At 44.4% G+C, this 26,619-nt stretch overlaps 1 protein-coding gene across 2 annotated transcripts in view; it reads right to left on the reverse strand.

The window, feature by feature from the left end:
• Positions 1 to 26,619, reverse strand: part of CARD11 (caspase recruitment domain family member 11) — a 182,727-nt gene that overhangs the window by 71,279 nt on the left and 84,829 nt on the right. Inside the window, exon 1 of one of the 2 annotated variants that reach the window (XM_054041284.1) lies at positions 4,118 to 4,336. The exons of the other annotated variant lie outside the window; for it this stretch is intronic. Within the exon in view, the coding sequence (XP_053897259.1) occupies positions 4,118 to 4,130 (13 nt within the window). The 5' untranslated portion in view covers positions 4,131 to 4,336. Of the gene's footprint in view, positions 1 to 4,117; positions 4,337 to 26,619 lie in introns of those variants that run through there. 2 annotated transcript variants of the gene reach the window in all.

A 26,619-nucleotide genomic window follows, 5' to 3' on the forward strand; every position in this document is an offset into this window, starting at 1 on the left:
GGCTCCAAAGGGGATGAATTTACACATAATTCAGAGAAAATAAGGTCTGGTTTACACTACAGATCTACATCAGTATAACTACGTCGCCTCAGAGCAATTTAGTATATCAACCTAACCCCCAGTGTAGACAGCGCTATGTCGGTGGAGGAGCTTCTTCTGTCAATATAGCTACCGCCTCTCGGGGAGGCAGATGAACTGCGCCAATGGGCGAGCTCTCTCCCGTCGGCATTGAGCTTCTTCATTCAAGTGCTATCGCAGTGCAGCTGCACCGATGAAGCATGTTAAGTGTAGACCTGCCCTAAGTGTTTAAAAAACGGTTATTTGCTTTTTAACAGGAGTCATAATTTGCCTAAAGAGCAAAATGAAGAATCAGAGAAAAACTGTCTAAAACCCGCATTTTCATAAGTGGTCCGAATTGCTGCTGCTTTCCCTTGGCTCTGAACTGGCAACAGCTCTTGGTCACTAAAGTTAAATTCATTGGGAGAGTTTGTTCAATGAAGGGTCCAAATTTGGTTGGTGCAAATCAAAATGGTGATAAATTGACAGAGGTGCATGGATGAAGACTGTACTGTTTCCACACCAGTTATAGGGTTCGTTATTCGCTTAGTTCAGGGCCATCTCTTACTTGAGACAGCGACATGAAAATGTCTTGGAGTCAAAGACTGATGTCCCGATTCTCCATTCTGGAGTAACTGTTCTCAGTCCAGTGGAAGGGAAGGCAAAATGGCGTTAACCTTTAGACCTATATTGGAGCAGACTGGGGTAAACCTAGGGGTTAAGAGAAGTTGTTCATGCCAATTCAAAACTTCCACTAGCTACAAAGACAAAGAGCACGTCTCAGACCCCTCCTGGTCATTAATGAAGCCACTGTAAGTAAGCTCATGAACTGAATAACAGCCAAGACATTGTTGTCCTGGGAGGAGATTTTCAAAGGCCAGTTACTTATCAGGTGTCCCAGCCTGCAACTTGGTGCAGTAAGAGGGAAACTCTCTGAAACGGGAGGTCTGATTACCTATAGCAATTGTACTGTAGTCCCACAGTCCTTGCAGGATGACATAATGAAAGGGTACACGAGACATGCCAGGGCCTCACAACATGTCAGGTATGGTGGCCCAGCACACAAAAGAACCTAAAACGCAAGGTGGAATCATGCAGAATGACTAAAATGGTGCAACTGAAAGCGGGGGAGAGGGGGGAAAGAAGCGCCCTGTGAATGGGACAGTGGAGGGATAGAAGGGGAAGCAAGGGGACCTATTAAGACTGGGGAAGGGCAGGGAGCTGGCTCCAACCTGGGAAGAGGCTTCCTGGTAGTTCCTATGGCCGTTCCTATGTGGTTGGTGCCCAGTGCCCCCTGAGCTCCCACACACACTTTTTAGCTACTGGCCCCCTGCCGCCTTGCTCAGGTGCTAGTGCCCTGTCCTGACCTCCACCCCAGCATCTGATGCATGTGTTCCTGCCCCTCCCCCATGCTGGGCATCTCCAGGACCCACAGTGGCTAGTGTCTGAAAGATAGGCCCATGCTGAGCTGAGGAGTCCTACCTGCTCCCCGGTAGCCAGCCTGATCTTGTGCACCTTGGTGGCCACTCCAGCCCCTCCTTCTGGTCCCCCTCTTGTCTGCATGAGATAGTGTGGGGGTGGAAAACATTGGGGGGCAGAAAGATAGATCCGCACCCCCAATATTTTCACTGTTTGGGCACTAATCACCCCACAGTGCCCCTAACTCAAAGTACTTTTCATGCCCACAAAACGAGCCAACAGTCCATGAGAAATAATAGCATTAGAGCTGGAGGAAGAAAAGCAATCGACTATCTGGGAGCCTGTGATAATATTCTCGACTTGTAGAAATTCTACTTCTCAATAGGCCTACAAGTCAACAGGTGACAGAAAAATTAGAATGCTGTTATTTCAGCATTCGGGAAGGAATGGTCACTGACAAAAGGCCATAGATTGCCCTGAAACACTTGGGATGCTGTCACATTTCAAGCACGCTATTTGCAGGCCTGCCTCCCTCTCCCCTCCACTCCCCATCCACAAGGGGAAGACCATCTAGAGAGCAGGACGGATTGCTAGAAGAATTCCAGTACACAAAGACCCCTCGTTAGTTCTGCTGGGATACGGGGCAATTCCCTACCTTTATGATGAGAAATCTGAAATCAGAACAACACTGCCAGCCTTGGAAGTAAATCTTCATCTTAAATGGCCCTGGTTTAAGGATGTGAGGCTGAGAGATGTCAAATCTAAGAAGTCTCAGGCCTTCCTTTAAGTGTCACAATCCAGTCCAAAATGTATCCGAACTTAAACCAGGACACAATATCACCTTATTACCCAATATCCTACATGTTTGAGACAACTCAAAATTCTCGGTACAGAAGAAATACGTAGCCTCTTAACTGTTTCTAACCCCTGCTGAATTGTTGTGAGGTTCTGGTAGCAATCACACCATAGTCTTAATGGACGGACACACACTAATCGGAGTCTACATCTTTGGGATTTGATAATCCAAGAGAATCAACAGGACAACCTCCTCCTCAAGGCTCAGAAGGTCCTGAGCAGACGCTCTGCAGTCAGGCAGAGGGAAGAGCGTAATTGGTTTTTCTATTTCAATTAAGTTCCTTGTCCAGCTTTTGAAGCACATATCTCATTCTGTGATTCTTTACCATTCTCCAAGGACATTTTGGACCAAACCATTCCCTTTCTCTGCCCACCCCCACTCCCACTGCTCTGCTCCTACAGCCTGCAATGGAAAGGGAAAGCACAGATATCAGCACTTCCTCCAAATTTCCTGCAGGCACCACTGGGGTATGCAAAGGCAGGGAGGCAGCAGAGAACTGGATCCCCAAGGTGGGCTCCGGTCCAGTATGGCAGCACCAGGAGCTAAAGGGAAGAAACTGACAAAGAAAAACTGGGGGAGAAGAGGAAATAGGAACATGGGGGAAGCAGGAAGAAACCTGGGGGAGACAGGGATACATGGGGGAAGGGCTGGGGTGGGGAGCTATGGGAGGGGAAAACTGGGAGGGGTGGGAAGAGAGAGAAACTGTTAGAAGAGGAGAACACTTGCAGCAGGAGAGAATGGCTCCTTTTCAGGGGAGCCGTATATATGTGCAAATGTGCCTGGAGAAGAAGCGATGTGCGTATAAAGGGAGATGCAAGGAGGCTGTGTGTGTGACAGACAGTCAGTGTGGGGAAGGGGGAGGCTGTTTGTTGTGTATTAGTGAGAGAGATTGAAGAAACCTGCATAGGTGTGTGTGTGATTGAGAGAGAGATGAAGGGATTTTAGGGGGGCTGGGGAGCTTTTGAAACAAATCTTCCAAGTGTGGACATGTGCAAAGGGAGACAGCATGTGTATGGAAGGGTAATTTTGGGGTAAAGCAAGAGCAGGCAGCCCTATGTGTGAGAGAGATTTTGGGGAGAGGAAGTGGAGAGAGACTAGAGGAGGGGAGAACAGAGAGATGGGAAAGGGGAACAAGACAGAGAAGAACAAAATAATAGAGGGAGAGGGGAGAGAAATGAATAACTTGGGGGAAGAGGTACAGCCCACTGCACAGGCTAAAAAAAGAGGAAGGTGCTGGAGGAGGATGAAAGGAAAAATAGGAACAGCTGTCATACAATAAAGAAATTATGCTGCATGGAAAATAGACGTTAAAAGATGTCAGAAAAGATAATAGAAGATATATCAGGGTCAAAGAAAACAGAGTGGAAGAAATGAGAAGTACAACTGTAAAAACATTCAAAGTGGTTTTATTACTTAGAGGAAGCATAAATCCTCAAACGAGTTTTACAGAAAGGGGCTGGATGGACTGTACTGTGGGTGGGAAGAGAAACTTCCCTAGCACCAGCCCTGGTCAATCAATCTCCTTCCCTCTTCCCTGCCCCCCAATTCTTCCTCCTGATTCCCCAAAATATTTTGCTATGTCTTGCACCTATGAATGCAACCTGGGCTTCATATATCTGTGCATGCAAAGTGGAGCTAGACCTGCTGAGGGTGAGAAAGGAGCTAGCAGAAAGACTATCAAAGAAGTCTCCGCAGAGGGGGGAGGAATGAAATTGGAAGCTGCAGTGATCAGAACCAAGCCAACAATGGTGTGGAGTTGGACTGGCAGGCGGTTGTTTTTCTTACCTTGGGTGCTCATGAGTGACCAGGCTCACTTGCTGTCCTGCTGCTGGGTGAAATTCACTAGGTCATCTCCATGCACTTGTAAGTATCCCTCTGCAGGAGCCCTAGAGAGGTGAACCTTGCTCTGCATCTGCTGGGAGGGAAGGGAATGGCAAGGGCCAGAGCCCTGCAGATAGCCAAGAGTCTAGGGAGAAGAGGGCTCTGGAATACAGGATGCAAGTGCACCAGTGTCAGAATGAGCAAGTGGCAAGACAGAAAGTAAGAAAAAGTGTGTCACAGGCTGGGAGGGGCGGAGAAGGAAAATGCAAAAACATGACAGGAAACCAGACTCTATTAATCTGCAAAAGGTAAAACAAAAAAACAAAAAAAAACCAAGAGCACCCTCTGCTCTGCAGTACAGGGACTGCTTGCAAAGGCTTCTGGACGCAGGTGGAAGCAGAGCCCAGAGGTGCACACTGCAAGCAAACTCCAGCCTCTAAACCAGAGAGGGATTGGGCAGCCCAGCAGCAGCACAACCACAAACTACAGCTTGGGGTGGAAGTATCAGATTTCCTCCCTGCCTCTTATGAGTCTGCCTGCATCACCAGGGCTCAGAGTCTGCACAATCTGTTCCCCTTTGATGCGAAGGCAGACATGGCAAACACACACCTTACAGCACTGCTCCTTTCCCAGCACAAGGTAATAGCCCTTCCCTGCCCACAGCCCACGCCAGCCAGAGAGGGGAAGGGAGAGGACGAAAGGACACTGCAGGCTACAGTGAAAAATAAAACGTTTCAAGAGCAGCAGTTTCAGGCAGAGTTTGGGGGTTTCCAAGTTTCAGAGGCTTCTCCAGGAGACATCCAGGTTATTGACTGCTTGTTCATTTTGTTGTTTTTAAACAAAGGGGGGGGATTTAAATACTATTATTTTATTTTTAAAATAACATTTTACATGTTTTATCAAGGAGGAGAAAAATCTCTATTGACTTCACTATGCAGCAGAGCTTTGACTTGCAGAACCTCTGCAGGCCTGATGCTAGGCTACTGGCTCAGGGCCATACGTGGGCAAACCCCCATATACTGGCGTCTCACTGAGCACCTTCACCTTCCAAAACGTGGAAAGAGGCCTCCTACCATCGGCACAGCCATGCGGAGTAAGGGGACATGTCCCCTCCATTTCCTTTCCCTTGCTGCTTTGCTGGCCCAATATTCCCAGCACCACCCTTCCTGCCACTGCTGACATCAAGCCCCGGGAATGCCCACACAGAAGGGCTCACATCACCCTCCACCCCAAAACCTCCAGGTCACCGCTTGCTGGGGCCAGCACAGCCTCCAGGGGATAGAGAATGCAACAGATACGGTACTACTGTACTGCCACCAGCAGGGGGCACTCGGGCAGCTATAGAACTGGACCCACCCTGAAGTTTCATCAGGAATAAGCACCAGGAGTTAAGTGGGAGTAAAGAGACAGATGAAGAGGAGACTGTGAGTGTGTGGTAGGGTGACCAAGTGTCCTGATTTTATAGGGACAGTCCTGATTTTTGGGTCTTTTTCTTATATAGGCTCCTATTACCCCCCCGCCCCTCCCCCCGTGTCCCGATTTTTCACATTTACTGTCTGGTCACCCTAGTGTGTGGATAAGGGAGCCATCATGTGTGTGTGCCCCAGAGTAATTCTGTGGGGGGGAAGAGGCACTGGTGTGTGTGTGTGTGTGTGTGTGTGTGTAATTTGCTGGGGGGGAAACAGGAGAGTGTGAGAGAAGCTAGACTCGTGGAGAAATCAGAGAGAGTGGGGAACAGAGAGAGAGAGAAGGGATCGAGGGAGAGACCGCTACACCGGAAAAGAATGAGGAAGGGGGGAGAAGGAAAGAGGAACAGTTGGTATGCTATAAAGAAAAATACAGCTGACAGAAAAACAAATGTAAAAAGCCAATGGAAAAATACCAAGATACAACAGGGTCATGGAGAACAGCAAAGGAAGTGAGAGGGCAAAGTGAAAAGAATGAATGCAAGGCAGAAAATGTAAGTCTCAAAAAGTTTTATTACTGAACAGAAAACTTAAATCCCTAATGAAAGTGTTTTTTAAGAAGGGACAGAACGTGTTGTGCTGGCTGAACAAAATGGCTAGGGCCAGCCTGCCTCGCCTCTCCATCCTCAACTTTAATTCTTCCTCTTGGTTCCCCCACTTTACGTCTGCACCCGGGCCTCTTGCCTTGATGGCTAGGGAGCAATTGCAAAAGCTCCCCCAAGGGGAAGGAACCGATGAGGGCTCAAACTGAAGGGGAATCCAGTTTCCTGTTAAAATGCTGTAATTACTTTAATAAATAGAAGAATCCAAAGACCAAAGGATACTGGAGTTCCTCATTTCCAGCAGAGAGCTGCAGTACAGTACAACGCACAGCCCAGTACACCCCTCATTACCTCCTTCTCTTCCAGTTTTTAAATGAGGGCCATCTTTTATCAGACCTCTCACAAAAATTTCCTCTTCAGCCTGTGGTGAAACCTCTGTACTGCATGTGTGCATTTACAGAGAGGATTGGTGGGAGACCAAGGAATGCACCTCAGCTGCATGCTTCCTTCTTTGGGCAGGAAGAAGCCAGTGAAAGAGGACTTTGGGGGCCGGAGTGTGAATCGCCCCTGCAATGTTTCGGCACTTGCTCCAAGTTCCATAGGCCTCAGAGCCGGAGGAGGCCATGACCCAACTATTTTTAAGCAGTGGTCCTGTTCTACTTCAGTACAGCTGCTATTGGAGTGGTCCAGAGTGTCGCTCTGGCTGCGTGTCACAACGCCATTGAAGTTGACCCAACTGCCCTTTCATATGGACAGAGGAGCAGCCGAGCCTAGTGGTGTTGCAACCTGGCGCCGGGGGAATCTGCCAAGAACTTGTCTCCTGGCGGCACTGGCTCATGTGCTGGTGACTGAATTACAGTCAATTAGTACCTACATGGGGAACAAATACTTAATAATGGACTCTTCAGTCTAGCAGAGAAAGGTACAACATAATGCAGTGGCTGGAAGTTGAAGCTAGACAAATTCAGACTGGAAACAACATGTAAATTGTTAGAAGTTGAAAGTAGCTAACCATTGGAACAACTTTCCAAGGGTCATGATGGATGCTCTGTCATTGACAATTTTTAAAATTAATATTGGATGTTTTGCTAAGAGAGACACTAGGAATTATTTTGGGGACATTCTATGGTCTGTGTTAAATAGGACGTCAGACTATATGATCACAATGGTCCATTCTGGCTGTGGAATCTGTGAAGGTGAGAGGGGATGTTTCCTGGCCTAGGGAGAGCTGGACTCTCGGGGGGAGGGGGGGAAGAGGGAGGATCTGGAATTTGCCTTGCACCCTCCCCAAATATCTGAATTGGTGCTACGGGCAGAAGTGCCATTTAAACACTGCATGCTAAGAGGTTTTGCAGCTTTTGGGGAAGTGTGGCCAACAGGCTGGGGCAAAGGAAGGAAACAGAAGGATATTTTTGAGAAAACAAGTATAGGACTAAGTTCTGTTTTATGCTTTCTACTCTTTTCACAGAGGAAGCAGATATGCAGATGCACTAGGTGAACCATTTGCAGCACAACCACTGGTACTAGCTCTGCCTGTAGCTCTCACTTCTACAGAAATACCAGGCAGTTCACAGCTGAGATTTCCCAAAGTTCTTTCACATAAATACCAAGCCACAGTTCCTTTACAACGCTGATAACCCCTCCCCGACTCCCAGCGGGAAAATGGGTTGGAAATAGGGCATATGGGAATTAGGATCTGTTCCTGGTTTGTTTGGCAAGGTGCTGTTAGGTAAATAAACAGCTTTCAAAAGACTCAGTAACTTGTTTTAAAGAAGAGCCTAGCATTCACTGGGCTCAGAGTGGGGTCTTACAGACTGGTTAATTATCTGCTGGGGCTTTAGAAACCCTAAGGATCCTGCCACTGAAACCTGCAATGATTTAAAATTATCCTAATAATAAAATGGAAGCCCCATACACTGAGATTAGCCTGGTGTGATCCAGCCCTTAGACACAAGGTCACATTCAGTCCCAATTTCTTTCATAAGAACTTCTTTTTACCATTGATCCCTATTTTCAGTGTCCTGGAAAAGGCTCTCGAGCAAGTGGTATTTCCCCCCTGCAACTTCTTGGCCCAGATTCAGTCAGCCTGGTACAAGAAAGTGTAAATTGCATCTCTCTGATAAGGGATCTGGCATTGGAAGAGGAAATTCACCAAAAGGGAACATAGGAGGTGTGTTCACTACCACTCTTCATCAGGATATCTATAAGGGAAGAGGAGTTTTAGTTTCCTCTGGTGGCTCCATAGAAATCTTGCCAATGGTGGTGAATGAGTGCACCCTTCAGCTGTCCTGTCCATAACACTCCTGACCAGCTCCACCCACTTTTGGGGCTTTGTTCATTCGCTGCGGTATCCCACTGTACCTTCCCTCCCTGTAGCACATTATCCATTGGGAGCCTTGTATCTGAGTTTACACTTTCAGAAACCAGCATAACCTGGAGGTGAATCTAGCTCATTTGGTCTACCAGGGTGGCCAAACATTAGAGTGGATTTAGCATATTAACAGAGTCCCTCTTCAGGTTGCTGGACTTGCTTTGTATGCATCCTTCCCATTAATGCTTCCAAGACATAAACTAGAACTCTTGTGGTCTGTAGGCAGGCATCCTCTCTTTGACTAGACCATAGGAGCTATGCAAAGCATCTCTCTCCACTGGCAGAGCCTCTTTGCACAATTTCCCCCGCTCCTCTCTTTCCACAGCAATTGATCACTGGCACCCAGGAAGGCATTCTTTAGTCCAGCAATAAAGCTACTAGATGTCTTTGGATATTCCCATGCTGGAGAGACTGACCAGAATCAGCCATGGGATGCAGAGGAACACTAAACTGTCCAGCTCTTAAATTGTCATCCCTGTGCTTCTCTTCCTTCTCCCCAGACAGTAATCCCAGCCCATGCAAAGACTGCCCTTAACTCCTAGGAAATCTTTCCTTATCAGCAGAATAGTTCTGAAAGTCCCTGGGGATACAAGAAATGCATTGCACAAGCTATTGATCTGAGAATTAATATAATGCATTTGTCCTGGAGGCCATAGCTCTGTGGTACTGTATATATGGTTTACACAACTCCTTTGCAGCAAAGAAACAGAACTATTGAATACCTTTTGTGACAGAGATGTCAATTTCCTGCAATATCCTTGAAAAGCCTTTTTGTATTACGTTTATGTATTATTTGTGGGCCAGGATTGTGTGTATCCTCTTTAGTGGGGAGATGTGACAGAGGTGAGACCGGGGAGTTCAAAAGACTATACTGAAATTGTGCCTGAGAAGTATTGACTTTTGGGACAATAAGTGTTAAATGGATTTCCTGGGAAATCCCTAGAAAGAGGTTAATGGAAATTCCCCAAATCCAGTTACACAAAACCCAGCCTTTTGAAGCGATGCCAACAGAGGGTAATTGTCTGCTGATTACCTCTTACAGAAGGTCAAGATCTAAGGTATAAAGAAAGAGATGATCTGCCCAGATGTTGTTCTGGATCTAAGATAGATATGAACTTTAACCGTGGAGATAACCCAATTCTGGGTTTTGAAGGACTGAAACCTACCAGAGCCCTAGGTTGGAGTTGGGGGTGGCCTTTGATATCTTTTTAGCATGTGTGTAGGCTCTTTTATTGTCTTAATATGTTTTATCTGTAATGCTTTTACTGTAAGAATAAATGTGCTTGCTTAGAAGGAGCTGTGTAATAACTTATAACTGTGGGCAATATACTGGTCATAGTCCTAGGCCTTTTTAGGCCGTCTGGCTTGTGGGGCTATCACAATGTAAGTCAGGGAGCTGGGCAGCCTTAAAATTGTTGGTCAGGAGGGAGAGAGACATGAGTCTCCACCCCAGAGAGGTGATGGTTGGGAGCCAGAAGTCTAAAGTGGTGCCCTTGGTAGACCATGGAAGGGGAATCCAGGCATATTTTAATATTATTAGTGTTTTTAATTATCCTAGATCAATGGTTTTCAACCTGTGGTTCGTGGACTTCTGGGGGGTCTACAGACTACGTCTAAGATTTCCAAAGGGGTCTGCACCTCCGTTAGAATTTTTTTAGGAGTCCACAAATGTAAAAAGTTTAAAAACCAGCTCCTCAGAACATCATTCTTAATTAGAGATATTCATAATTTATTATGTCTCTCTGAAGGTTTGACTCAGATGTATTTCCCCATCCATTTCACCACCCTGCGGACAAGTAGCTGTTAAGCCTTCAGCTCTAACATCAGACATCAGAAATACCCCTTGATCTTAAAAAGCAACATGCAGGTGGATTTTTATAACACCTATGGGGATAATGGTTTAAATCCAGCAGGAAAATGTTCCCATCTGTAGGCTTATGATACACATTCAAATAGTGTTTCAATTGCCTGAACTATGAAATATTGTGCTAGTGAGGCATATATCACAGGGGCAACAGATAGTATAAAATTCCCTCTCATATGACTGTACAGGATTTTATGTATTTTTGCACAAAATTTGTAGCCTTTAGTGATTGGCACAGTATTATTGGGTCTAGCAGTGTTTGCCTGTTGTTAGCACATTCACCCTTGTTCTGTAAGGGGTTGGGTTCAAATCCCACTCCAGGACTTTGGGGCGCATCCATTAAGACTTCACATTAAAGTAATGGTGGGTGGCGACTAGGGATGTAAAAGGTTCAACGGTTAACTGGTAAGCACTAGGCTTACCATTAACCGACCTTAACTGTTAACCCCGGTGGCCCCGCACCAGCCGGAGGGACCTCAGCCCTGGCCAGCCGGAGCTACTTTTAATCGTTTAACTGGTTAACTTTTTAAACCGATATTTACATCCCTAGTGACAACCTATCAGAAGAGCAACCCTCAGCTGAAATGGTGAACTCAGATCTATTTTGCCTGCCTCGGGGGCTGTATAGGTGAAGGTTTAAGATACTATGGCACTCTTTCCAAAAGAATACGGGTTTATTTAATGTCTGACTCTAGGCTAACAGCCCCTCGCTGCTACACAGACATTAGTTACTAATGCTCTGTGTGAGCTATTTCTCAGCACGCTGGCTGCACTATTGGCTTTAATTATACTTTCTATAGGGCTTCAAATCCAAGGATCTTAGTTTTACAGATCAAAAATTTTGCCTCACAGCAACCCTGCGAGATAAGTATTCATATCCCTGTTTTACAGATGATGAAGCTAACTCTACATAGGGAGGTTAGGAGTCTTGCCCACTCACCCAGGAAGTCTATAGTGAAGACAGGAGAAGGACTTAGGACTCCCAGTAAGAATTGGTCAAAAATGCCAATTTTTTGGTCTTCAAAATTTCCCATGAATATATTTGGTGAAAAATGAAAAAAAAAAAATTAAAACAAAAAAACTAAAAAAGGATGGTTTCCCAAAAAATATTTTCGATTACCCCCGTCCACACGTTTGGGGCTTGTAAACCAAAAATATTGTCCAGAACCGGAAAACATCCAGTTTCCATTTTTCACTGAAAAACCTGAAAACGTCATAGTTGTTGAAGAGCCATTTGTTGTTGAAAAAATGTTTCCACTAAAGCTCTGGTCAGCTCTATTCCCAGTCCGATGCCTAAGCACAATGCCATCCTTCTGCCTATGCAGTGACTGCTCTGCCAATATGTACTCTATGGGATTAAGCTGGGAAGAATGTTAGGACACCGGGAGTCAGAAGGCCACTCTATCAAAATTAAAACCGAGCAGCAGGCTGCTACTTCTTGTTCCTTTATGTTAAAGTGGAAATGTTGCAGTCTTCTTCACAGGTCAACATTTATTTTAATTAGTAATTTGCCTGTATTTTTAATGGAAACAAATTGAAAGCACCTGCACAGTCTTAATGATTGTGAGTTATTCTTAATTTTCTCTCTTTTTAATTCCATAAGGCTTGCATAAAAGGTCAGGAGGAAGCAAATCTTTGCTAAGTGCCATATACAGAGGGATCTACTACATCACAGACAGAGTAATAAAATAAAATAATAATAATAATTAACAAATGGTGCAGTGCCTGAAGCAAATAATAATTACAATTGAACAGGATTAGGGGATAAATGTAGCAAAAATAGCAGCTTCTCCTAATTTAGGGAGAGGCATGATCACAGTACTGGTAAGAACTCTGCAGCCCTAATTATGGCTCTCGCACTGACTCCCTCAGTGAGTTTGAGCAAGCCACTTGATCTGTGATTTCAGTTTCCTTATCTGTAAAATAGTCATAATATTTACCATAAGTGCTTTGAAGATACATAAAGTTAGAGATGTGCCAAAACCTGAACCTCAAATCCAAACCCCTTCAAGTTCTGTGGGGAGGCAGGATTCAGTTTAAAATCCTGGTTCTGAGCCCCCTCCTGCCCCAGGGTGTTAGTTCCAGTTTGGGTCTGAAATGAGAAGATACTTGTTTTCTGAGCCCATTCAGCTGCAAATACCACAGCTGTTTTTATGAGAAATCTCTTGAGATCAGCTGATCCCACAACATTTCTTATGTCAAATGGCAAAATCCCAAAACAGCTTGACAGTTTTCGCTTGCTCCTGAATTGGACCCTAGTCTTTTACCTTAATTTAGCCTCCAACCTGAACCATAGTCTAAATCTATTTTGCATTTATAAGCAATAATATTTTTAGAGGATCTAGCCAAATGTAAGATAGGTAGCGGGGAAGTGACTCAGAGATAACTATTAATAGCATACCCAAGTAAAACCTTTTACAAATGCATCTCCAGTGCAACTATGTGAGTAAGTTTGGGGAGCAAATGTGACATAACTCTATGGCAAATTGGAAAAAAAATCCTGTTATTCCAAAAGTGGAATGCCACAGGAGTCTACCTACAAGGCTGAAAATAAGTGCTATCTGAGGAAGACAGGAGCTGATGCAATTGTAAAGTTAAAATACAAGTCGATCCAGCTGGCTATCAATTACTGTTTGAAAAAATAACTGTGTTTCAGATTTACTTACAGCCCGTCAGATTTAGACTTCCCTTGAATATCGACATTGTAAACATGTTTCTCTTTGTCTATAAATACAAGGGCTGAACTTTAGAGTTATAATGCGAAAATATCCCTTGTGGAAAGGAAAACCAGCGAAGAGAGGGATATGCAGTAGAAGTTGCATTAAGGTTGTTTGAATTTCCCTCATCAAGGTGGAGGGTGATGCATTCATTTTGGTCACTGATTGATATATTCCTGGGATGTTCCTGCTACTTCCCTTTTTTATTTGTGGGTATGTGTTGTTTCAAAGCATTAAACTCTTCTTTCCACCCCAAGATGTTTGAAGTAAGCACTATACCACCCAGCGTCAGTACACTATGCATCAAGTGGAGTGCCAGGCTATTTTCTGAGCCGAACCACCCATATTCAGTGCAATAGCCTCAAATGCCACATATCCCAGGGCAACGGAAAACCTTCAGTCTGACTCTTACTGTTATAGCGTTGTCATGGGAAATCAGCAGAAAAACAAGACTTAATCAAAAGTTTGTCATTTAACTTCAAGGGTGAAAAATGTAGATCCCTGCTTGTCCAGGACTAAAAACTGCGAAGAGGGCCTGCAGGTGAAATTCAATGCCATTGGAAAGACACGGAATCCCTATAGTGGTCTGTAATGGCCCCTCCCTGTCAGGCTTAGAGGGAGGCCACTCTGCTTCCTGCATCAGGGAGAAAAACCACTATTAATGAGCAGTGTATAGACCCTGGCTCTCTGGGTGGGGCCGAGGCAGACAGCAAATATAATCTGGGGCTCTGACCCTTGGGGTGGGATGGAACAACAAGCAGTCTTTAGCTTCAGCCTTCTGGCTGTGGCATGCCACCAACAAGGTACAGGCCTTCTGACCTAGGGCGAGTAGGCCACCATCCTGGTGGCAGGCAGACCCAGACCCACCCTACTCCACTAGGTCCCAGCCCAGGGCAGTAACAGTGGCAGGTGGTCCTACCACTGGGTCAGCAGGGATCCCACCAAAACATGCTGACTCATTTCCCAGCAGCACAACTGGACTAACGTCTGGTTCCCTTGGGCTACTTCCTATTGCCCTCCGTTGGCATGGCTCCGTAGTCTGCGAGTCCTCAGGCTCTTCTGGGTAAATGGTGGACGGCAGTCCCAGCAGCTCCTCTCCACATTCAGGCCTCTGGGGACAGGGTGCTACATGGCTCAGCAGCAGGGCCACAGTCCTGCACTGGGCTAGAGATGTAGGCCTACTTCCCTGGCTCCCATCCAACTGAATTGAAGGGTCTGCCTCATACTTCCTGTCCCACCGCTCTGCTTCCGGCACGGGGGCGAGGCTGGCTTGGCTCCACCCAGGGGCGGCTCCAGGCACCAGCACAGCAAGTGCGTGCCTGGGGCAGCAAGCCGCGGAGGGCGGCCAGCCAGTCGCTGTGAGGGCGTCAGACAGGAGGCTTTCGGTGGCATGTCTGTGGGAGGTCCGCCAGTCCCTTGGCTTCGACAGCAATTCGGCGGTGGGAATGTTGATGGTGCGGCACTGGCGGACCTCCCACAAGCATGCCACCGAATCTGCGTGACCAGCGGACTGCCCGCAGGTGCGCAGCCGAAAGCCGCCTGCCTGCTGTGCTTGGGGCGGCAAATAATATAGAGCCGCCCATGGCTCCACCCACCAGGGGTCTGTAGTGGCACCTCCCTGTCAGGCTCAGAGGGAAACCACTCTGCCTCATTACAATCCTACAACTAAGGAAATAAATTAGTTGTTTGGAGAAAGTAAAAAACCAAAGAAAGGAGAAGCTGGTCCGTGTTTTGTTTTAATAAATCGATCCTACAGCTGACAAAACACCAAGAAACTGAAGTAAAAATGATCCAATATACTCAGTTGATGCATGGGAGGCAAGAGCAAAGACAATATTAAAAAACTAAATGGAAAAGCCAGGCTTTGAAAATTCTGGACACGGGATATGAATATAGGAATTAACTTTATGGACCAATCTAGCTTCAGTAGAGAGTGCAAGAAACCCTGTAATGGAGTAACATGCCCATAAATAGAATTTAAATGGCAAAACAAAGGAAAGATGTTACACGTGATGAAAACAAGCAGAATCTATTATCTTCCACTTATTCACCCTATTCCTCACTTGTATAGAAACCATTGCAGGAAGAGGGATTGGAAGCAACTAGACTGCAGGGCAAACGTGAAAGGAAGATACACTTTGTTTAGGAACTGGAGTCTGCAGAAAAACATGATGGCAGTTGATGAGACGTTATCAGGGTCCAGAGACCAGTTTTCAGACCTTTGGACTATGACATGAACATTTTGTTATAACTGTTATTTCTCATTATGGGCTCATTAAAATAGGACAAGATTCAGGTAACAAGTCACAGGGTATTCAGAAGTCAGTTTAGATGGAGTATGTTTGATTGTTCTATGACTTGTTGCTTGTGAAAGATTTTATCATGTTTGGTTTTATTTGTTCTTTTAAGGCTCTGATGTTCAGTTTTTAACTGTGTGCCCCCCAAGAGAATGAAACTTAACAGTATGTCGGGAGGAACTCTCAAATTGCTTATAAATAGCACTCATATTTCACTCACTATTATACTTACATGCGATTAAACATGGCTGTAAAATTATATGGCTGCTATTTATTAACCCATAAATGTAATACCTAGTTTTACTTATGTTTTACATTTTTCATAGTCCTCTTTGAAACAATGGTACTGATAGGTAGAAGCTAGGCTCCCTCTATGCATGACATGTCTATGAAATTAAATAGTTTTGTGCAATATATATATATAGAGAGAGAGAGCGAGCGAGCGTGCATTTCCATCCAGCCTGGTCCCAATGCTTTTTACATACACTACACATTGTGGGCCGGATTCTGATCTCCATTATATACTGCAAATCCATTGTCACTAGGTATGGCCAAGTGGCTAAAGGAATGGACAGGGACTCAGGAGACCCGCCACTGGTTTGCTGGGTGACCTTCGGCAACTAACTTCCTTCCCTGACCTTCAGTTTCTCCATCTGTAAAATGGAGGTGATGATGCTAAACTCTTTTGTGAAGTGTTTTGAGATTTAGAGATTACAATAATGAGGCCTGGTTTTTAATCTATGGAGTTACTTCAGATTTACACTGTGTAACAGGTCAGAATCTGTACCACAATATGTAACTGAAATCTAAATGTATACAAAGACTGAGCACATGTGTTTTTTGTGTTCACTATATAACTCCAAGTTCCCATTAGGATGATGATTTATTAGAGTAGTAGCCAGAGGCCCTCATCAGAGCTGGCTAGGCACTGCACAAATTAAGTCCCCAGTTCAGCAATTTATAATGCACAGGAAGACTGCTGTGCCCCATGTGGCTCCCTGCCGGCACAGCGTTCTGCCTGCACATTGTACATTGCAGGTTTGGGATCAAAGATGTGAACACTGTCCCTTCACCGACAAGCTTAATTTCAAAAACAGAATTTGTGCCTAAATTTGAAGCTCAAATGTTCTGGAGAAAACATACAATTGCACAATATAATTATTTCTGAAAGACAACCATTATACATCCATAATTTTATAGGTCGTGTAGCTCTCAGGAGCTGCTCAGCAACCTTCAAGATCAAGTTCCTAACGAGTACAATACAGTGCATCTTGGGAAACTTCAGTCTTTGTCCAAGATGAAATAGCTTTTTCTCAGTATTTTATTTTAGTGGTTGCAGCTCTGTTGCATCCTGTTTAGCACTACCCTTGAAGGCCATTCTGAACTAAACTTTAGCATCATGTGGTTGGCCACCTATTTGGTGGTAATACCCTCAGAGAGGATATTTCTTTCCAGGTGCACTGGCTTCCTCTTCTCTTTCAACTGAAATTCGATATGTTTAAGAAAAGCCTGTGTGGTTTGTATCCTGGCTATGCACGAGACCATCCCTCTACTCATACATTGGCCTTAGAGTTGAAGTCATCCAAGGCACACACAGCTAACTGTCCCAAGAGCGAATCAGTAAATGGTACTGGTGTGATGTTCTCAACAATAAGTTCTGTTCTCTGGAATTTGCTTCCCAGAGCCTGAGCACGTTGACCTTTAGACCCAACGCAATGGGTGTCCCTTGGCACATGCTTTTACCTGGGAACAGTTGTATGGGGAGTCTTATATTTCTTAGACTTTTGGCTTTCATTAAAACTGTGTTGAGAAATGAGTGCATTTTATAAATTAAATACATATGTTGAATATGGAAATTCATTCGAAAGAAAGTTAATTAAGAGAAATGAACAGGTGGTTGCCTGGAGCAGCATAATTTAACTGTGTATTTTGAAAGTGGCCGTGGGCTTGGAGGGAACTATATTTTCTAGTTGTATTAGGGCAAAAATGTGCTATAATGCCTGAGAGTCCAAGGAGCCCAGGAACTGGTGCTCAGCTCTCTTTCATGGGAACACACAGCTGGAACACGCCGTTGGACAAACCATAAAGTCCTCTCATTCTATGACAGTTTGGGCACTGTGAAGACATGGAGAGTGGGAAGGATTTATTTACAAGGAAATAAAAAGGTCTGCATTTTTAATGGGCTGGGAACCATTACATTGATGCCAACTTCAGTCCTGACTGCCAGAGACACAAGTGAGACAGATGGCAAAACTGTGACCAGCTTTGGAAACAAAAACAAACTACCACCCAAATCCTGCAAAGACACCAGCAGATGCCCTCTCACCGGACCCCTAAAACAAACAGTGGTTTAGTTTATGGCTTTATTTGAATCTGGTTTTGTCCGGCAAGATGTTTCTGAACAGCTCTGTAATATGTGACTGAATTTCTTGAACACTTGTAATTTAGTTCAAATTGCTACTCACCAAAGGAGCTCTGCACACTAAAACAAACAAGATTCATACTTATATTCAAGTGTACTGCAATACAAGCAAAATTAACTTAGGTAAATAAGATCCTCCTGTCACAGTAAGCATGCATGCATAAACTATGCTGTACAAAGAAAAATAATCCAGAAACAGCAAGTACCCAGTAATAAAGAGAAGGACTATAGGTTTTATTTTTATTTTCATGCAGCAGAAAAATAGAGAGAGGCGAGGAGGGTGGAGTCATTCTCACTGGGGTACAATTCAACCAATTTATTTTTGCATTCTTCATACAGACATTTAACAAAATGCATTACAGCTGATCACTTGTATTTGTATGTGGAGACTGTAAGGTATGCAGGTCACAATGTATTATACAGGCCGCATCTGCAGACACAACGACAGTAATGAACAGGGGCGGCTCTGTGTTTTGCTGCCCCAAGCACAGCAGTCAGGCGGCTTTTGGCGGTGCGCCTGTGGGCGGTCCGCTGGTCACGCCGATTTGGCGGCATGCCTGTGGGAGGTCCGCCGGTGCAACGCCTTTGGCGTCCCCGCCGCCGAATTGCCACAGAATCCGCGGGATTGGCGGACCTCCCGCAGGCATGCTGCCGAAGGCAGCCTTACTGCCGCCCTCACGGCGACCGGCAGGCTGCCCCCTGGCACGCGCTTGCTGCGCTGGTGCCTGGAGCCGCCCCTGCTAATGAACAAGGGTACAAAGGATAAAGCTATGCCTACTCTTAAACCACTACAGCACTGCTGTAGCTGCAGCGCTTCAGTGTAGCCACTCATGACAGCGATGGGAGGGATTCTCCTGTCACCGGAGTTATTCCATCCACCTCCCCAAGACATGGTAGCTAGGTCAACAGAATAATTCTTCCATTGACATAGTGAGGTCTACACTGAGGGTTAGGTTGTCCTAACTACGTCGCTCAGGGGTGTAGATTTTTTGCACCCCTGAGTGACATCGCTGGATCAGTTTAAGTTTTTGGTGTAGACCTGGCCTTAGTTTCATGGAAAATAACTAAACAAGGGGAAACAAAGAGCCTCCAGAAGCAGTCTGGCTTTGATGGTTTCATTAGAGAGGAATAGGAGCCAGGGGCCATGCAGAAGAGAGAGCACTGGAGATGGAATTTGAAGGGAGTCAGAAAGTCAGTAACAAACAAGGACATTTGAGGTGAGGAGGGAAGCATGAGAGATGGAACTGTAGAGACAGAGGTGGGGCATACAAAGAAATCTTGTACATAAAATGCCTACAGGTCGAGAACAGGAGGAGATAGTGAGGCAGGAGAGGCCAAAGCTCAATCCCTAGAGAACAGTAAGAGGAAGACTTTCCACCAATTGCTAGAAATTGACAAGGAGTTAATACTTCTGGCGATAAGAGTGTGGTTCTGTTTCCAGCAACAGGAGATGGGCAACAACTGGAAGTAAGTACTCTGCACCTCCATTAAGCTTTTGATTTGAGAATCTCAAAGCACTTTGACTCTAAATAAACTTCACCCTGTGGGGCAAGTAGGTAACAATTCTTCTCCTCATGTCATAGCTGGGTAAAGTGGGGGCACTGATAAGAACAAAATTTGCAAAAGGCTGCATGGGAGAAAACTCTGATCTGGGTTCCAATACAAGGGCACAAGTTGGAAAGGGGCAGCTAGGGAGTTTTCAAAGATTGTGTTAGATCACAGCCAAGTTCCCTGAGTGTTCTAGGACTAGTGTTCTCCAGGTGAGTCCTGATTCCCAGCCCCTCCTCTGACCACTAGACAACACTTCTCTGATCTTCACAGAGAACAGGCCCAAGTTCAAAGCTGCTATTATATAAGAACACGAGGACCCTAATTGAGTCCTCAACATGTGTCTTTAAGAGATAATTTCAGTCATACACAAAAAGAGATGAAGTCACGAAAAAGAGTGTTGACAGAGGAGTGATCAGCCTAGGATTAGATACACAGTGGAGGATCTGGAGCCGGAGTAGTTAGCATTGTAGAACTGGGAGATGTGAGAAGCAAACGATATGTCAGAATCAAACCAAACTCCTATATTAGGTTTCTGGCACTGGGGGCAAATATAGCAGTGGAGGTAGTTTTGCTGGGAGCACATTTATTGCCATTCAGAAGGATTTCAGTTTTGGATGTGTTAAGCCAAATAATCAGAAGATATCATTTGGGGGGTAGGTCCCCAGGAAAAATCCATATGAAAGATCTCTGGATTAACAACCTAACCCAGAGTGCACTAATTACAAACAGAAAGAGGGGCTGAGATGGAACCCTTCGGATTTCTTTAGTGGCTACATATCTGGGATCAACTAAACCATTTTGGGCCTGGCATATTTATGGAGTGCACACACGGATGCACACACATGCACTGAACAGCTGGAAATGGGGATCAGCTGGCAAAAAAAAAAGTATAACTATGTGGACAGAGAAGCAAAAAAAGGATGAGGCAGTGATCTCACAATAGGCTTTTTTCCCTGATCCTAAAAGCTACTCTAGTCTAGGAACAGACCTGAGACACTGATTTGAGAAACCAAGGCCCATGTTCAGGGCTTATCCTGAAGATAATAGATTCTACCTCAGGAAGGAAAGAATTAAATTAATTTCTCTTCATACACTTGGCTGACTGAGCGAGAAAACAGAGAGGACAATGGTTGCCATTGGTTTGTCTCAAAGAAAGAGCCTCAGTGATACTGACCTACATGTGTAGGAAAATGGGGACATGACACTTTGTGCCGAGAGACATGAAGCACAGGAATACATAGTACTGAGACCTCCCTGCAGTGCCCCTATAAGACAAGGTACAGCTTGATACCTATTTGCCATATAGTTGTGCCAACTTGCCTTCGGCAGGGGAGACCATTGCTGACATCCTATCAAGCTCAGAAACAAAACTAGGACTATAGCAAGTAAGTAAAGGATTAGTAATGATGAATTAACAAGGAAGGAAAGAGAGTGAGAAGAAAGACTCGGAAGATGTTCACAGTGCTTTCGGCTGCAGTTTTCTCTTTGCTGAGTCTAGTCCAAAGTGACAGCCCTGGCCGGAAGCTAAAACACAAGTGTTCAAAGGGGTGGAGAAGTGGATTTCACTTTTATTTTTTGCTGAGTTGAAAAGTGTCACTTTTCATTTTATTTTTATAGTTGCCTGAGACCATTGCAGCTCACCCCATATTGGCTGTCTCTGCCCTGGAGAAAGTGGATGACATCTGAGAATGCAATAACTGTGTGGTTTATCGGCCCATTACATAGTACCCTATGAAAACTACCACAGGCTTATCTATAACATTTGAGCTTTATGTCCACTAGATGAATCAGTGTACTGGGGGGGGTGTGTGGCTACATTTCTTTATATAAATCTCAATAATTTTACACTAGCGAAGCTGGAGTACAATGTCTGCTCTGACAGGTCTAACAGGAAACTGTGATCACCACAGAAGACATCTGAGGAACTCAATGCCCTTGAAAGGAGGCGGGGGAGGAAGAAAGGGGAATCAGGGGTGTAGAGGAAAGCAGACCAACTTTATTTTTGGAGTCCAGAATATACACATTTTTGGCAGCTCAGAATGTCTCCATATGCTGGGGGTGGGGTGGGGAGGAGATACAGTAAGAAAGGACTTACTGATTATTTCTGGCATAACCCCAAAGGCAAAGTTGGGGCACTGGAACAGTCAAATAATTCTTTTTGATTGCAGACAGATCTTAGATTGACCCACTGCAGATCATTTGATGGAGGAGACACCTTTGGGGATAATAGCACCTCTCTTTTCCTCCACTGATTCTCTAGTGCTCCCAGGGGAGAGGAAAGGGGGCAGTGCCTGGCCATACTACTTGTTAGGTCATGAGTGAAAGCTAATTAATTCTGTCATGGTGCAAATAAAGAGAGAAGAAAAACAGGAAGGAGAAGTGTTGGCAGTTGCCCTGTGCAAATGAACTTTATTAGGGCTGCATTCACAGAGACTATATGATTAAAGTAGAAGCTAAATCTCTCGCTCTGCAGCTCTCTCTAATTGAGATGAAACAACTGTCCTAGACAGTCACCTGGGGAAAGTACAATTATAGTTAGGAAAATACAAAAACACAATTAACATTTTAGTCCTTGATCCTGCAAAGTCTTAGGCAAATGTTTAACTTTTCACACTGAACAATCCCAGTGAAGTCAGTGAGCTGCTCAGAGTACATGGAGTTAAGGCCATGCATAAGTCTTTGCAGGACGGGCACCTTAGTTTGGATTTTTAATGTCATGTTACTCCATGAAGGTGGCAGATAGACATGAAAGGCTTTAAAAAAAACAAGTCTTTTTAAAATAGTTAAGATTCAAGAACCCCCATAAGGCAGACTGATTAACACTTGTTCCTCCCTGATGACACCTAAAGAGAGGTGAACATTCTTGCTATAGTAAAGGACTACAAGCAGTACTGGGAGGCAGATCTCTCTGCTGGGAAAAGGCAATGGAGTGTCATGTCTCAAAACAGGAGCATAAGGAACAAGGACCAAATTCTCAACTTATTTACGCAAGTGTAAATCCAGAGTTATTTCACTGGCTTCATTGTAGTTGCTCCATAATCACATTGGTGTTTTTGAGACCAGAATCTGGCCTCAAACAAGCACTCACTCTGCTGTGGTTCGTTTCCAGAACCAGGCTTCACCAGTGTGAAACAACCCAAGGCCAGCTCAGGACCACAGTTGCCAACTTTCACATGGTAAATAAGCACCCCGACTTTCACAATAAGCCAAAAATCAAGCTAATCCCATTTCAAAACAAGGCCAAAACAAGCCAATCCTTAAGAACCCCAACACTCTATGTCAGAGGTTCTCAAACTGTGGTCCATGGATAGTTCCCTCTAAGGTGCGTGCCTGGGTGACTGCACATGAGAGAATAAAGGGCCACCCACCTAATTAGTGGAGCCTCGCAGGTGTGGAGAAGATGCACATGTAAGGTGAGGTGGTGGCCTTGGGGGGAATAAGGATTGGTGGGAGGGGGTAGTGGGGTGAGAAGATGGGGTGGGGGGCATTTGGGACGTGCAGGCCAGAGAAAGAGGTGACTTTCCCCAGCTCCAGGGCTGCGGCTGCCGGGGAGAGATGGCCCTCCTTCCCAGCCCTAGCTCGGGGCTGCTGTGGCGGGGGAGAGATCCCCCTTCTTTCCAGCCCCAGATCGGGGGCTGCTGTGGCGGGGGAGAGACAGCACATCCATCGCATTAGAAAGGTAAGACTACTGATATTAAAATAGGAGTTGTGTGCTTTTATTTGTAGAACCCAAAAAAACGTTAATTATTATTAAGGGTTTTTTTATATAGCACTTTTATCCAAAGCACTTTACAATAGTTAGCTAATGGTACAAACAACATTTGGAAAGATCATTAAGTGGTCCGCCGAAATCCTCAGCAATTTTCAAGTGGTCTGTGAAAAAAAAAAAACTTTGATAACCACTGCTCTTTGTGACTAGATCCCCCAGTGTGCAGTCTGGGACTGTGGTGGGTCTGCTGTGCACCCCTGAGTCTCTCCCCACATTACCCCTGCTTGCCCCCAGCCCCTGCTTGCCAGGAGCCGATCAAAAAAAAGGAAGCAACAAGCTACAAGAAACAAACTACAAGCCAAAAACTAGCCAACAAGCAACTCACATGCCAATTAAGCCAAAAATAAGTCCAATTTCTGTGTTTTTTTCACGGGTTTGGCATGTCTGCTCAGGACAGAATGAAGGAGAAAGAACCTACAGCATGCATTTGTGCAGGTCTGAAATTCCATCCAACAGAGGGTACTGCTATACATACACACACAAATGGCAGCAAGTTTATTACCCATGCAACTGATGTAGAAGAAAGGAGATATGGAAAAAATAGGTGAAAAACAAAGCTCTTTCATGCTGCATTTGTAACAGGGGCTCCCCCTATTGCACTGCCACAAAGTTCTGTTAAAAATAAACAAACAAAAAACTACCAGGTATCTTACATTATTTCCCTGTGGATGTAGTGCAGATCATTTCAGACATTTGCTTTTTATTCAGGAAGTTAATGATTTCAAATACCTTAACAGCACAAAAAACAAACAGAACAGAAACCCTAAACTGAAAGTTTTAACAGTCTGATTTAAACTTATAAAAATTAGGAAAATCAGAGTCAGAAGGAAGGCTTTCAGGCTAGAGACTACTCTAAGATAGTGAAACATATCTGTTCATTTTCCAGCTTTGTTTTAAATGAAATTATTGACTCTTCCACTTTTAAAAAAATAGTTGAGTTTAAACAAAGGCTTTCTCCCCACAGGGCATCTCACCCTCTTATCTGTAGAGCCCTGCAAATCCACGGATATTCACTTTATATCCGCAGATATCTGCATCTGTGGATCATTTTTGCAGATCGAATGCAGGCACAAATTTTGTATCTGTGCAGGGCTCTACTTACCTGATTCTGCAATGTGGACAGAGGGCCACATAGTTCAGCTCCCACTTGAAACCACGTGGAAGGGGAGGACTTACCTTTAAAATATCCAAGGTATCCTTAACCTCAAAAGTTTGACATATGCTCCTCTCTGTGAGGCAGAGTTGGTGGTCCAGGATTGACCGGGGAGTCACTTGTTCAATACACAGAGCCTGAGAATGTGAGTTATGCGGGTTCAAAATCAAAGACCTTGGGCTACCCACACGCAGTATACAACTGTCTCTGTTCTCTCTCTCCTACTAGTAGCAGGCAGCAAAGCTGTCTTAGAATGGTGCCTTGGTGGTATTGGTTCCTCCTCAACAAGCTGCACCCATGTGACCCTGACTTCTTCTGCATTCCCCAGGTTAATCCCTTTTCTTAGGTGCTTCCTATTTCACATGGATGTGGATGGTGGCAGCTATATTGTGGGAAGGAAAATTCTGCATGGTCATCTTCCACAACAGACTGCACAATGGAGAGAAACAAAGTGCCCAGATTACTGAATTTGCAATTGTAATATTTCTCCATCACTGGAGATTTTTAAGAGCAGGTTAGACAATCACCCGTCAGGGATGGTCTAGATAATACTTAGCCCTGCCACAAGGGCAGGGGACTGGACTAGATGACCTCTCAAGGTCCCTTCCAGTCCTACAATTCTATGATTCCCATGGCCAAAAGCACAATCAAGCCAGTGGAATCTCACAAACTCTCACTTAGCTACTCCAAAAAACTATTTATTGTTATAAAAACACCTCGGTCATTTCCCACTTCAGGAAAGATGTGACAGATGAGCGCTCTAGCATGGTCTCTTATTACAGTGACTGTTACTTTTACAAAATATGCTGCAGCACATTTATTAGTGTGCTGTGAAGTATTATAAATAATTAAAACCAAACCAGACTAGTCAGAAATAAATGAATAAAGCTCATTTTGCAATGCAGCATCCCTGATTTATTTTTTATTGTGTTCGCTTACAGCACTTGCTAATTCACAAAATTCAGTAATCCACAATGGGTCTCCCAGTCATTAGCAAGGTTCTGCTATAAAGGATTATGTTTTCACTACAGGCTCAGCTAGGAGAAATAGATGAGGAAAAACAGCTTTCATTCAGAAACACATCTTCAAAAATAAGTATCGGATACCCAAAATTACCAACCAAGTTAATTGCTTCTTGGATAAATGTTCTATTTTCTTTTGCACCATTCTGAAAGCCTCTCGTTAAGGATCTTATCTTCTTTTATTTGAGACCATTGTGCTCCTGGGTATTGCAGTACATAAAGACACATAATATCATGTAGAATCACATTCTAATAATCACACATAATATTAAATACAACCACAGCAATATCTACACCTCGTGGGAGTGAGACTGCTTAATCCTGAATATCCTGGCTTCTGCCTGACTTGCAATGTGTTCGTTTGTGAGAAATATAATTAATGTTGCTTCTTTTTAAAGTTTTGTTTCACAGGTTTTTTGTTGTGTCATTGTCTGTTTCACTGATATATTTTGCAAGACAGCTGTGCCCAAGCCTGGGAGAGAATAAATATGCATATTGCTTCTGTGATGTTGCCAGTGATATGAAGTCATGTTGACAGAAAAAAATCCCTGCTTTTTCTGCTTTGTTTCATTTTTGTACAAAGCAGATTCTGTTTGGATGCTTATGCAAATTCAGGGGCAAATTCTCTCATTACCAGTACCTGTGTAACCCTACTGAAATCAATAAGGTCGCCCAGGTGTAAGCGAGGTTAAACATTCGGCCCTCAATCCTTTTTAAACATGAATGTACCAAGTACAAATGTACTACCTGGTACAAAAGGTAAATGTACCATATATAAATCACTAAGCATGCATGACCAGATGTGGTCCCGGAGTCATTTCAGACCCTTCAAACTCCATTCATTTCATAGCATAGCCAGCACCTCATTGTGGCTCACCCTCTACCAGAAGTTACACCTTTCACAGGAACAGCTCACTGGGCTTCTTTTGCTGGAAAAACGCCCAAGCAAACTGGAAGGAGTCTGAAGTCCATGTGAGAAATGTGAAGTGCTAGTTTGCTCTCAAGCGTCTTCTCTTTTTCTGCCAAAAGGTTCCAAAGCTGTTGCATGTATTTTTAATGCTGTATATTGAGTTAATTCATTTAACTAATTCACACTGTCTAAATATAAATTATCTTACAAGAATTCTCATCTACCCTTAGTGAGATTTCTCAGGCTCATTTATTAAGGGTCAGTAGTTTTACTGCACATATTTTCCACTGATAGCATTTTTTTTAAGCCTTGCTGAACTTTCTCTGAGATGAGCTATTCCTTCATGCCACTCAAACAGGATAAATCCCTTCAGACACTAGGG

This window comes from Malaclemys terrapin, chromosome 10 (assembly GCF_027887155.1).
Source record: "Malaclemys terrapin pileata isolate rMalTer1 chromosome 10, rMalTer1.hap1, whole genome shotgun sequence".
Taxonomy (NCBI): Eukaryota; Metazoa; Chordata; order Testudines; family Emydidae; genus Malaclemys; species Malaclemys terrapin.